Source organism: Trichosurus vulpecula, chromosome 8, assembly GCF_011100635.1.
Source record: "Trichosurus vulpecula isolate mTriVul1 chromosome 8, mTriVul1.pri, whole genome shotgun sequence".
NCBI classification, from domain to species: Eukaryota; Metazoa; Chordata; class Mammalia; order Diprotodontia; family Phalangeridae; genus Trichosurus; species Trichosurus vulpecula.
Genome location: NC_050580.1, coordinates 200,917,514 through 200,931,719, shown reverse-complemented (window position 1 = coordinate 200,931,719; position 14,206 = coordinate 200,917,514). Strand labels below are relative to the sequence as shown.

General features: G+C 40.7%; 1 protein-coding gene across 1 annotated transcript in view; it reads right to left on the bottom strand.

Moving 5' to 3' along the window:
* Positions 1-1,746, bottom strand: part of EGLN3 (egl-9 family hypoxia inducible factor 3) — a 42,541-nt gene extending 40,795 nt beyond the window's left edge. Inside the window, exon 1 of the mRNA XM_036736839.1 lies at positions 1,045-1,746. Coding sequence (XP_036592734.1) covers positions 1,045-1,401 — 357 coding nt within the window. The 5' untranslated portion in view covers positions 1,402-1,746. The remainder of the gene's footprint in view (positions 1-1,044) is intronic.
* Positions 1,747-14,206: the final 12,460 nt, after the last annotated feature.

Genomic DNA, 14,206 nt, shown 5'->3' with positions numbered 1-14,206 from the left:
TGGACCAATAAACACCTGAAGACAGATTGCCCTCAAACCCCTCGAGTCTGCAGATGAACAGCGTATGTACTACAATAAAGGTAACTTCTCACCTCTGCAGAGATGCTGCCAATATACGCTGTAAACATATCTAAGAAATTGCCATCAAGGGAGTCTCTTGAGGGATAAGAGAACCGAAACCTCTTTTCTTTCCAAAAGTCCTAGACTACTCTCTCATGATCAATTAGTTAGTTATTTGGGTGGATTTCACCATCTATTTACTGCTACAGAAGGGCTTGGCTGAAGCAAGAAATGATCTTGAAGACCAACAAATTAGCTCAACTAATTTGACCCCGTGCCTTGGGGTCAAAGGGCCAAACGCACATACTGAAACAGAGGGAGGGAAAGAGCTTACACCTTGCACTAGAATTGAGTCCAACAAACTCAACAAACTGACGTCTTTCAAAAAAAAAATCACAATTGTGGGTCCTCAAAGACATTAAATTTGGAGGGACACCTGAGCAACAGGTAAGGGACTATGGGATTGCTACACAATAATAACAAAGTTACACCTATTCCGAAATCACTAAGACGTCCCTAATACTAACCTCTTCTCCTACCTAATCCATTGGTTCTCAGTATCAAATTATCACCAAAATACAGAGGAACAAAAGTTGATTAGTGTTTTACCAGCAATCAAAGAGGTTCATTCAAAGGCAGGGCTGCTGAACACAACTTTAGAACAGGAAAAGACCTCGGACGACAGCTAGAAAAACATCTTGCCCGAGAAATCGGGATTAGATTTCCAAATCCAGCGTTCGTTCTCCTGCACCGCACTATCCGGGGGGTTAATTCATTTAAAATTAAGCGTCAGCTAAAGGAGCGATGGTCCAAGGTTTTAACCCAAACCAGTATTTTTGTATTTTTTTTAACCTAGTCTTTTTTGTATTACAGTTTGGGGGCAGGAGGAAAGTTTCTTGCAAACAGTGAGTGGTGTGCTTAACTTTGGGATCGGTCAGGGCGCCGCTCTTCCCAGTCCCCAATTGAAATTAACAGCGCCCTTACCTTGGACCTTTCTTTGACATAGTATTTGCCCAGGCGGCTTCCACAGTACAAAACCAGCCGGTCGATCAGGGACAAGAGGAAGTTGATGGCTTCGCAGCCTTCCTCGTTGCCCCCGATCCAGGTTATCTGATCTCCCCGCAAGTGCCTCTTGGAGATCCCGGAGCGGGGTCCAGCCAGCTGCCCGTCCTGCAGGTCCCCGTTACAGTGCAGTTGCTTCACGCGCTCCAGAACGCAGTCGCCTACCACCTCGCCCAGGAAATTGTCCAGGTAGCAGAAGCCGATGTCATGCAGGCAGGGCACGATGTACTCGAGGGCGATCTTCTCCAGATCCAGGTGCATGATGTGTCCCAGGGGCATCGCGACTCCCGAGTGGAGAGGAGCCTCGGCGGCCCCAGCGTGCGGGACTGGAGGCGGCGTGTGAGCAACTTTTGGAGACAGACACCCAGCCTGAGGCCCCCGGGGTGCCAGGGCTCCAGCCCCTAGAGGTCGGGGGTGGGGGCGCGGCGCCGCACCAGCAGCTGCGAGAGAGATGGAACCAGGGTAAACAGCCCACAACTCTTTGAGTGGAGTCCACTTAACAAAAGCACCGTCCGAGCTCCAAACGAGTTTGCGCTGGGCTCATCGACCCAGCACTGGACGGGCCCAGCGTACAGAGTTGGAGGGACCCCCTTTTTGGAGCGCGAGCGTAAGTGACTGGCGGAGATAGAGACTCCGGGGCAGAGTATCCGTTCTCGTCCCGCCCCGCCCCTTACCGGGCCACCCAAACTTCGCCGGACGTCACCAGGTCCCGCCCCTAACTGGGCAACACTCACTCCCCCGGACGTCAGGAGGCCCCGCCTCTGGCTGAAGAATGCCGAGGGGGCAGCGTGGTAGAAGACACCACCCCCCAGCCCCTTTATAAAAGAGCGGGACCGATGGGTTCTCTTAGGCAGAACTCCAGTTTCTTGTTAATGTTTTCATTTTTCTTCTCTTTTTTCTTTTCTGTAGGGCTGACTGATTGCATGTCTGTACTGTTTGGCAGGGGAAGTCAAGTCTCAGGATGCTACTGATTCGCTTTTTTTGTTTGTTTTTCCGTAATTTCTTCATAATTATACCAAGTTCTGCAACTATATTAAATCCCGGCGTAATGCCCACCAGAATTTTAAAAAAACGAATCAAGTAGATGGTCCAGTGGACCCTGATCTCAAATCAGCCTTAAACACTTAGTACCCCTGGGCAAGTCACTTAAACTTTCCTCAGTTTCCTCACCTGTACCGCTGGGGACAATAATAGCACCCACCTCCCAGGGTTTTTGTAACGATGGATCAAATGAGATAATATTTCTAAGGTGCTTCGCAAACCTTAACGTACTGTATAAATGTGAGCTATTATTAGAAAATACAGATTCATCAATTCATTGACCAGTCAAGATTACCCAAGCAACTTACCCAGCTCCTGGCAGGGGTGTTGTACTCAGAGTGCAGACTGAGACATATATATGTATATATTTTGGGCATCCAGTTTGGTTATTTGTTTTACTTGTTACAGGGATTTACTTTTTTTTTCTTTTGTTGTTTGGGGGAAGGTGGAAATAAGACAAAATAAATGCTAGATAATTTAATAAATAAAATTTTAAAAATAAAAGAAGAAAGACAAAGAAGGAAGGAAAGACAGAAAGAAAAAGAGAGAAAGAAAGAAAGAAAAATCATCCGTCTCTTCCATAATGAATTAATCAGCAAATATTTATTGACTGCCCATTATTTGCAAGACGTGCTGTGAGGCAGGAGAGTTTGAGCTAGAAAAATGTTTGCCTTGGGATGATATGTGTCAGCGTAATTATGCCCCAACCCCTGCTTTGTTGTTATTATGGTTATATCTTAATAGCCAGGTGAACTATACCCTAGGCATGGGCTTAACCAAACAAGTCAAATTTCAGTTATCTGCAGATTAAACAGCCCAGTTTAATGGATTATACATTTCCCTTCCTTCTTTACATTAGTGACCAGAATTGAAAGGGGGGAAAAAGACACATACCTTGCATAATTATTTTCCCATAATATCTGTATAAAGTAGATATTGGTGTTATCTTCTTTTCCATTTGAATTTGACAAAAAAAAATGTACCCTTGAAAGGTATGTTTAGAAGATGGAAGACTGGAAGTGAAGTCTGGAGGACCTGAGTTAAAATCCAGACTCAGATGGGTACTAGCTGTACGACCCCCCCCCCCCCCCCCCGCAAGCCACTTAACCTCAGTCGGTCTCAATTTCTTTATCTGTCAAAATGGAATGTTAATAATAGCACCTACCTCCCAGGTTGTTGTGAAGATAAGAGTTAATATTTGTAAAATGCTCCGAAAACCTTAAAACATTACGTACATGCTAGCTATTAAGGATATTACGGACTCAGGAAGACCCAACTTTGAGTCCATCCCGGAACATCTACTAGCTAGCTATGCGGCCTTGGGCATGTCATTTAATCTCTAAGCCTCAGTTTCCTGGGGTTGATAAAAACTATGTCACTTCCTTCACAGAGTTTTTATAAGAATCAAATTTTATATAAAATACGGTGTACATATAAATTGGGTAGAGGAGGCAGCCAGGGATGGAGAGCTGGCCCAGAAGCTAGGAAGATGTGGGTGGGAGTCCTGTATCTGTCACATACCAGCCCTGTGCCTTTGGACAAATTGCTGAAATCCTTAGTGGTCTAGGCCCTTATGTCAAACAAACAAGAGCAATATAAAATGTGCCCAAAATGTTGCATCTGAGAGGGAGCAAAGAAAAGATGTGGGTACAAAGGTAAGGTATGGACACAAATGAGGCTCCTCTCTAATTCCTTTTAGGTCCAAGATCAATGTCCGAAGCATACTTCTTCCGAGATAGAGTGCTGGACTGGAGTAAAGAAGATCTGGGTCTGAATCCTGCCTCCAACATATGCCAGTTATGTGACCTTGAGCAAATTATTTAATCTCTCAATGCTCCAATTTTCTCATCTATTAAATGAAATGGTGTGTCCACCTGTGGTTGATCAGATCAATATGAGCTCAGAAGTTTCTACCACGGATCGGGAACAAATAGTCCACAGACCATTTGGTGTGGAGATATCTTGAAATTTGTTCATCTCACGTTTCTTTTGAGCTACTGCAATTTTACTTTGCCCATAGAGTACAGTGCCATCTTTGATTTGGGCACACCATGCTGGGCAGTACTGTGCCAGTGTCTCCCACGTCACACAATTGATTCCAAAGTTCACCAGACAGTAAGATGCCTAGAAAACATACTTCCTGCCTAGAATAGTGACTTGACACTGCCATGAAAAATCAATGGGGACTAGGAAATCTGTTACTAAAGAGAACTGTTTGCCTAGATGGCAACCCTCATATTGTTTATGTGGGGGTGTGAAAGACAGCAAGGGACTGTCTTCTGGCCATCTTCATACCATGCACCTGTTCTCCTGAAGCCACCCCCAAACCACCCTGAACCTTAATCTTTTCTTTATCAGGTTCCTACACTATGGTTCTTGTCTATGCACTATTCTAAAGTGGGTGCATGTGGTGCCTCCCCTGCTTTCCACCTCTAGTTCTAAGAAACAATAATCAAATCCATACTGGAGTTCCTTGTAAGGACATAACAATCTACTGCTCTGTGATTCTACTCACCATCTCTGGGAATTACCATTAACCTTGAGTCATTCAGTTAACGAGCATTAATTAAATATTCCATATGTGCCCGGTTCTAAACACCGGGAATACAAATCCAAGTCCCTGCCCTTAAGGAGCTTCCATTCTAATGGAGAAGATTATGCATAAAAAAGAAACTGAAAAGGGGTAGAAGATACCCAGTGCAGGGATGTGATTGAGAAGTTCAGAGGAGTGAAACCTGATGGGAAATGAAGAGATGGCTCCTTAAACGAAAGTTGTGGCAGCTATCTCATTTCTGATCACTCTCCTGGGGCAGAGGGGACTTCGGAAGGATGAGCTCATGAGTTTTGAAGCCAAAATGACTTTCCAGGATAAAGAGCTTTGAGGGGCAGACATAAATGCATGGACACAGCAAACTGCCATTAATATCAGAAAATTGTGTTAGATGCACCCACCCAAATTATTTGTCTGTGGTACGTACGGTCATTTAAGATTATTCAACCGATACCATTCACCCCAGTTCATAGGACAAAAATAGAGACTTGGGCAAGCTTATTGAAGTTAAATCCGAGGTCCCTTCCAGTGCTGATATTCTATGATTCTAAACCAAGTCTGAGATGCCAGTACTGCATTTGGCAGAAGAGACGAGGGATGCCATGGCTGGCAAAAAATCAGAGTCTGTTTACAACAAAGCACAGACAGGCTGGAGCCTGGTATTTGTTCTGAGTGGTTCCAACTGTCAGAGCCATGGAGCTAATAACTGACTTTTAGAATGCATTTGTTTTAGTTATTAACCCATTCATTTTAGTTACTGTAATAATAATATCATAAGAACAACTCATGTTTATAAAATATTTTAAGGTTACAAAATGCTTCCCTCACAATAGCCGTGAGAAGTAGATAGTAGGCCTACCACTAGGCCTCTCTTACAGATAAGGCTAAAAGTCAAGAAAATTGCCCAGCACGTGGGAATTTGAATCCAAGCCTCCTGACACTACTTTCTCAGATTAATAACAAGTGAAACATCTCCCTGTAAAATAACCATGATAGATTCACATGTTTGAACGTGTAACACTTTCTCAAAATGTAAATAACTAACAAAAAGAATGATGCCGAATTCTTTCCCCACGTATTCTTTCATACAGGAATAATAAAATTTTAAAGTTGAAAGGGACTTTGGATAGCATCCTGTTCAGCAAATTTATTTTACCAGTTAGAGTACTGAAACCCAAAGATTAGTTAGTGGTAAAATGAGGACAAAAATTCAGATCTGTCGAATTAATAAAACAATCCACAAATATTTATCATTAAGTTTCTACCATATGTCATGAACTGTGCTAGGGAGGGAGAGGAGGGTAAGAGAGGGGAAGGGAGGAGAGGGAAGGGGAGGAGGGGAGGGGGGGAGGGGACAGGGGAAGGAAGGGGACAGGGGAGGGGAGGAAGAACAGCCCCCTGCCTTCTATGGGCTGGGAAAAACAATACACATTAAAAAAAATGTATTGTTTCCCCTAATATGTTCCCAGGGGAAATTTTACATATATTAGTGAACGGAGAATCTAAAAAAAGGAATTTCAAGGTAATTTCAGAGAGCCAGAGGGCCAGAGGGCCAGAGTAGGCACTAGCAATGATTGGGGGAGGGGCTGGGGAAATCTTTATGTTGAAGGTAACACTTGAATTAAATTTGAAAGAAGCTAGGCATTCCATGAGGCAGATGAAAGGAGGGAGTGGATTCCAGGCTTGGAGGAAAACCAAGCAAAGGTGGATAGAGATAAGGAATGCATAGGAAACTCTGGACCAAATAGTGTGATTGGGACATAGAATGTATGAAGAGAGAAAATGCATAATAAACCCCCAGTAGGACTTAATAATAATGATAATAATAATAATAGCATTAATATGTTACTTTAAGTTTTGGAAGAGCTTTAAATGCCAAGCTGAGTAGTTTGAATTTTCCTAGTTAGTTGTTGTTGTTCATGCTTCCTTTTGGAAGAGGACCAATGACATCACAGGTGATGACTTGCTTGTGAATTGGATTTAAATGAGGCAGAGTTGTGCAAAGTTATCCCCCTCATTCTCTCTTCCAGAGTCATCAAAGTCCAGGGGCAGGACAAAAGTCAAGACGACTGATAATGGTGAGGGTTACAATGGATGACCTTGGCTTCTTTGATGTCTGACCAAGCCATAAGCGCTCCATAACACCTGCTTCAGCCACCTTTATGGCTGTTGAAACAAATTGCTCTCATTTGCCTGTTCTACCAGGGGAAGTCTTCACATGCTGGGGCAGACATCCCCCTAACTCACCAATGGGTTTGAGGCATGTTGGTTACCCTCAGCCTGGTTTTAGCTCATCTGCCTGGACTGGGGTGTGGCCATTGTACATGCTACAGCTTCTTGGGGCCATAGGTGAGAGAGTGGGGTGAAAGGTGGACACCAAAGGTGGGTGAACAGCCCTGAAAAGGGATCATACGAGACGTGTCAGTTCTCCCTCAACACCTCATACACCTCCCTAGCTAGTAGGAAACCACTGGAGATTTTTGATCAGGGCACGTGTGTATTAGAAATACCACTCTGGAAGCTGTATGGAGGATGGATTGTAGAAGGGAAAGAATTGAAGAATTGCATTAATAGGAGATGAGGCTCTGAACTAGAGTGCTGATCATATGAATTGAGAGAAGGGAAATAGATACCAAAAACGTTATGGAAGGGGAAACAGCAAGATTTGGTGACTCATTGAATATGGGAGTGTACTTAATAAACATTTGACCATGAATAAGTCACTTTATTAAATCTCAGCTTCTTTGTCTGTAAAATGGTGCTGCTAACATTTGTACTCCCTAACTCATGAAATTGTGGGAGAAAGCACGTTACAAACCACAAAGTGTTGTATAAATGACATCATTCTTATTTCTTTTCACTTAATTTTGTCACAGAGAAAACCTAGGTAGTTGGTTTCTTCCATGCTATTTGATTTTTTGAAGGAAATAAGCATATATTAAATTTAACAGAGTAGTAGTAACAAAATTTCCTGCTTATGCCTCCTTCTGAACTTTTTTGGTTTTATTATTTGCATTTACATTCTATCTTATTTTTTGCTCTTTTTTTTTTGGCATCTTTCAAAGAGAATGCCACTGACTCAGATTGCTAAGCATGTTTGCTAAAACTGAGTGCCATAAAACTTATTTCCCTTTTCTGTACAAATACATTGATCCTTTGATAAAACAAAACAAAGCAAAAACTCTGAAACCTTTGTGTGAAATCTTTACTCAAAAAGAGGCAACTTGGTTTTTTGTGCTTATTTATTTATTCATCTATTTAAAGGTTTTGAGTGCCTACTTTTTTTTATTTGTCAAGCATTTATTTTCTCTCTTCCTCTGAGTTGCCACCTCCCCTCTGGGGAAAAAAAAGAAAAAGAAAAAAGAAATACTACCAAAAAAAAAAACCCATTTGTAACATATGCATTATTAGCTAAAACATGCCTACATTGGTCACATCCAAAAATAATGTGTCTCATTCTGAATATTGGTTCATTACCTGTCTGTCCTGAGGAAGGTAGCCTGCTTCATCATTGGTTAATCCTCTCTGAAATCATGGTTAATCATTACATGGATTGGAATTCTGAAGTCTTTCAGAATTACTTATTTTTTTTTCCAATATTGATGCTATAGTATAAGTTGTTTTTCTGATTCTATTCACTTCACTCTGCATTAGTCCATACAAAGGTTTTTCTAAAACTGTCTCTTTCTTCATTTCTTTTTTTAAAAACTTTTTCATATTTTATTATTTAATATTTTAGTTTTCAATATTGATTTCCACCATATTTTGAGTTGCAAATTTTCTCCCCATTTCTACCCTCCCCAGCACTCCAAGATGGCATATATTCTGATTGCCCTGTTCCCCAGTCAGCCCTTCTTTCTGTCACCCCACTCCACCCCACATCCCCTTTCCCCTTACTTTCTTGTAGGTCAGGATAGATTTCTATGCCCCATTCCATATATATCTTATTTCCCAGTTGCACGCAAAAACAACTTTTTTTTTGAGCATCTACTTTTGAAACTTTGAGCTCCAAATTCTCTCCCCTCTTCCCTTCCCACCCACCTTCCCTAGGAAGGCAAGCAATTCAACATAGGCCACACATGTATCATTATGCAAAACACTTCCACAGTAATCATGTTGTGAAAGACTAACTATATTTCTCTCCTTCCTATCCTATCCCCCTTTATCCAATTTTCTCCCTTGACCTTGTCTCTTTTCAAAAGTGTTTGCTTTTGATTACCTCCTCCCCCTATCTGCCTTCCTTTCTATCATCATGCCTTTTTACATCCCCTTCCCCCTACTTTCCTGTGGGGTAAGATACCCAATTGAGTGTGTATGTTATTCCCTCCTCAAGTCAAATCTAATGAGACCAAGATTCACTCATTCCCCTTCACCTGCCCCCTCTTCCCTTCCAATAGAACTGCTTTTTCTTGCCACTTTTATGTGAGATAATTTACCCCATTCTATCTCTCCCTTTCTCTTTCTCTCAATATATTTCTCTCTCACCCCTTAATTTAATTTAATTTTTTTTAGATATCATCCCTTCATATTTAACTCACCCTGTGTTCTCTGTCTATATCTATAAGTATATTCCCTTCAACTACCATAATACTGAGAAAGGTCTCATGGATTATACACATCATCTTTCCATGTAGTAATGTAAACAAAACAGTTCAACTTTAGTAAGCCCCTTGTGATTTCTCTTTCTTGTTTACCTTTTCATGCTTCTCTTGATTCTTGTATTTGAAAGTCAGATTTTCTATTCAGCTCTGGTCTTTTCATTGAGAAAGCTTGAAAGTCCTCTATTTTGTTGAAAATCCATATTTTGCCTTGGAACAATATACTCAGTTTTGCTGGGTAGGTGATACTTGGTTTTAATCCTAGAATCCTGGAATATCATATTCCAGGCCCTTCGATCCCTTAATATAGAAGCTGCTACATCTTGTGTTATCCTGATTGTGTTTCCACAATACTCAAATTGTTTCTTTATGGCTGCTTGCAGTATTTTCTCCTTGACCTGGGAACTCTGGAATTTGGCTACAATATTCCTAGGAGTTGTCTTTTTGGGATCTTTTTCAAGAGGTGATAGGTGGATTCCTTCAATTTCTATTTTACCCTCTGGTTCTAGAATATCAGGGCAGTTTTCCTTGAGAATTTCTTGAAAGATGATGCTTTGGCAGGAATATGTACACGTAATGACTGGTTTACAATTTCATACCATATGGTTATATGACACAATATTGCATCACCAAAATTTTAATGCAGGAAAAATCCCACAAGTTTACAATAAATTATTAAATTTAAGATACTTCATTTAAAAAATTTTTTTTGAAATGACACAAATTAAAAAAAAATGTTAAAAGGTTAAAGAAAGTAGATGTCCAGGGGGCACTAAGTATTTTTTTTTAAAGGGGACAGGCCAAATAAGTTTGGGAACCTCTTTATTAGGTAAAAGGGGTCATTCCTTGGCTCACTTCTTTAAAAAGCCTTAATCACTGAATGGGGGTTGCCTCAGTCAAAGTGAGAACTAGGAAAGACCTTAGCTTAAAAAGTCCAAGGTCTCCCAATGCATCCAGGGAGCCATCTCCAGTTGTCCTGATCTATATTTGGCCACTGGACCTGTTGAGGTTTAGGGAACCATATGTTGAGTTTGGGGGTGTAGGGGAGCTCGGGACCCCAAAATACTGACATGCTAGGTCCTGCCGAATGAATTCAACTCAAACCTTCTTTCAGCCAAAGGAAAACAAAGTTTATTAAAGATTCCCCATAATGGGTAGACTCTTAGGGAGCCTGAGCATTTATGACCCTAATGCCAGTGGGCCAGATTGAATCCAAGCTGAGCTAGATTGAATCTGACAGCCTTCGGGGAGGCAAAATGAGATTTGCATACTGCAAGATTGTGGGAGGGATCAAGGGCTGGTCAAGTAGTCTGGGGTGATGGGAGAAGGGGTCCAGGGAAGATCTTGAGGAAGAGTCTAAGGAGGATCTTGATGGGACTGGGGTGACTAGAGGTCGGACTCTGGAACCAAGAGAATGAGATTTTGATGGGATCAAGGGTGGGAAGCAGCTGGAGGCAATCCGGAAGTAACAGACAAAGCCGGGCTAGGCTAGCTTAAAGATAACAGAGATTTGGGCCTAGTCACAATGGAAGGCTTATGGCCTCAGGTGAAGGCCAGATCAAGAGGGAAGATTCAAGGAGAGTTCAAGAGGGCTCCCACAGCCTGTACCTCATCAGCCCCAGATAGGTCCAGAGGAGAAAATGAGGTCGATGACTCTGCACATCTCTGCCTCACTTAAATCCAATTCACTTGCAAGTCAGGGCATCATCTTCCTCATGTTAGGGTCTTCTTTGAAGGACAAACAACAACAGCCTGGAATTATGGTTGGTCATTGCACTGTTCAGAGTTCTTAAGTCTTTCAAAGTTGCTTAAACTTATAACGTTATTGCTTTTGTATAAATTTTTCTTTTAGTTCTGCTTTCTTTGCTCTGCATCACTTCACATAAATCTTCATTGCATTTTAACTAAATCTGAATGTTTTAAATCTCAAGGACAAAGCCAGGAAAACTAGGCTTGAAAGAAAGTCACTTTTTAAAAACATATTAAGAAGAATTCAGTATTTAATTGTAACATTTATATACATGGAGGTTGGACAATGATTGATAAGATGCCTTTCAGCTCTAAATCCTATTATTTCTTTTTAAATTAAATTTTATTTTTCAATTAATGAAATCTACCTCCCACATCCAGAAAGAAAAAAGACCCTTGTAACAAATATGCATAGTTAAGCAAGACAAATTACCGCATTGACCACGTCCTATATGTGTATCTATCTTATATCACACCATATATCTCCATATGGATATGAAATATCTACATATGTTGTTTTTTGTACTTCGTTTTCAAAAAGGACCATGACACCAGGGAGATGATGCCATGACATGCAAGTGAATTGGATTTAAGTGAGGGAGGGCTGTGCAAAGTCACCAGCTTCACTTTCTCCTCTGGAGCCATCTGGGGCCAGTGGCCAGATATAGATCAGGATGACTGAGGCGTATCTATAGATATATAGATTTATACAAATATCTATCACATGTGGATATATATGATATAGATAGAAAGATACAGCAATACAGTGGATAGTGACATATACGTGTGTGTGTGTGTATGTGGAATGTCACAGCATTGATCAGAGTTCTTAGAGTTTCAAAGTTGTTTGTCTTTACAATGCTGTCATTATTATATAAATTATTCTGATTCTGACCACTTCACTTTGTATCAGTTCATATAAGTTTTCCCAGATTTCTCTGAAACTTCCCCCTTCTTCATTTCTTATTACACAATAATCTTCCATCATATTTATATACCATAATTTGTTCAGCCATTCCCCAATCAGTGGGCACCCCTTTAGTTTCCAACTCTTTGATACCATACAGACCAAATAAAAAGAGTTGCTATCAGCACTTTTATAAATAGGCGTCTTTTTCCTCTTTCTTTGATCTCTTTGGTGTATAAGCTTGGTAATAGAAGCTCTGTGTCAGAGTATACACAGTATAGTGACTTTGGGGGCATAGTTCCAAGTAGATTTCCAAAAGGGCTGGACCAGGAAGTCACCTTTTTTGAAAACAACCTATCCTCTGTGACCACTATTGTAGCAAAAGGCACGTAAGCATAGTTAAAGATCCCAAGGGCTATGGGATCAAGGTAGAAAGTGAGGAAGAACATGATGAGTCAGAAAGAAAACAGGTTACTTACTGGTCAGCTCAGGAGCAAAGTCTTCCACTGTGTTTCAGGGTAAAGAGTTATAGAGGAACAGTATGAACTATCAAACTGTTATTAAATGTGTAAAGGAAGGAGGAATATTGTCATTTTATAGTAGCTGGCTTAAAAAAAAAGAGATTATTTGGACTATAACATCATACAAATATTCAGAAGCAGTTATAATGTATTGATGACACATGCATAGTAGGCATTTAATAAATGCCACTGACTCACCAACTGACTGACTTCATTATGAAGCAGCAATGGGAGCATCTAGGTGGTACAGTGGATAGAACACCAGCCCTGGAGTCAGGAGGACTTGAGTTCAAATCTGGTTTCAGACATTTACTAGCCGTGAGATCCTGGGCAAGTCATTTAACCCTGTTCACCTCAGTTTCCTTATCTGTAAAATAAGATGGAGAAGGAAATGGCAAAACCACTCCAGTGTCTTTGCCAAGAAAACTCCGAATGGTGTCATGGAGAGTCAGACACAACTGAAACGACTCAACAACAACAATAAATTAGTTAGTATGATTTCTTTGCTGGACTTCTCATAGCACAGTCTAATTAGCTCATCTGTGTAGATGATTACCAGACTTACATGTGCCTCCCAGTCTCTCTGTTGGGCTTCAGTCTCACATCACCAGTTACCTACTGGACTTTTCAAACCAGATGTGTCCCCAACATTATTATTTTTTCCTGCAAACCCATACCTCTTTCAAACTTTTTTTTTCTGTTAAAAGTACCAGCAGATAGACACTTGGGCTCATGAACTCAGACTTATTCTTGGCTCCTCACTCTCTCTCACAACACATATCCAACAATTGTCTCTTAAATCCTTCTCTCTACTCATACAGCCACCACCTTAGCTCAGGCTCTCTCATTTCTCTTCTAGACTATTTTTTCCAGTTTCCTCCTGATTGGTCTCCCTGCCTCCAGTCTCTGGTCTCTTAATCCATTCTCCATACAGTTGTCAAAGTGATTTGTTTTTAAATATTTAATATTCTTTTCAATTACATGTGAAAACAATTTTTAGCGTTCGTTTTAAAAAATTTTGTGTTCCAAATTTTCTCCCTCCATCCCTTCCTTCTCTCCTCATTGAGAAGGCAAGGGATTTGATATAGGTTATACACATGCAGTCATGCAAAACATATTTCCATATTAGTCATGTTGTAAAAGAAAACAGACCAAAAAAAGCCCCAAGAAAAATAAAGTTTTTTTTAAAAAAATATATGTTTCCATTTGCATTCACACTCCACCAGTTTTTTCTCTGGAGGTGGATAGCATTTTTCATCATAAAGTCATTTGGAACTGTCTTGGATCACTGTATTGCTGAGAGCAACTAAGTTGATCATCATACAATATTGCTGTTACTATGTACACTGTTCTCCTGGTTCTGCTCACTGCACTTTGTATCAGTTCATGTAAGTCCTTCCAGGTTCTTCTGCTTGTCATTTCTTATAAGACAATTGAATTTCATTACAATCATATATCACAACTTGTTCAGACATTTCCCAACTGATGGGCATCTCCTCTATTTCCAATGACTTGCCTACACACACACACACATACACACACATATATACCCCTGCTATAAATGTTTTTGTACATACAGATCCTTTTCTTTCTTGTAATTAAAAAAAAATCTTTTGGGGATCTTTTCAGACCTAGGAGTGGTATGCCCTTTGGGCATACTTCCAAATTGTTCTCCAGTATGGTTGAATCAGTTCACAATTCCACCAACAGTGTTTTG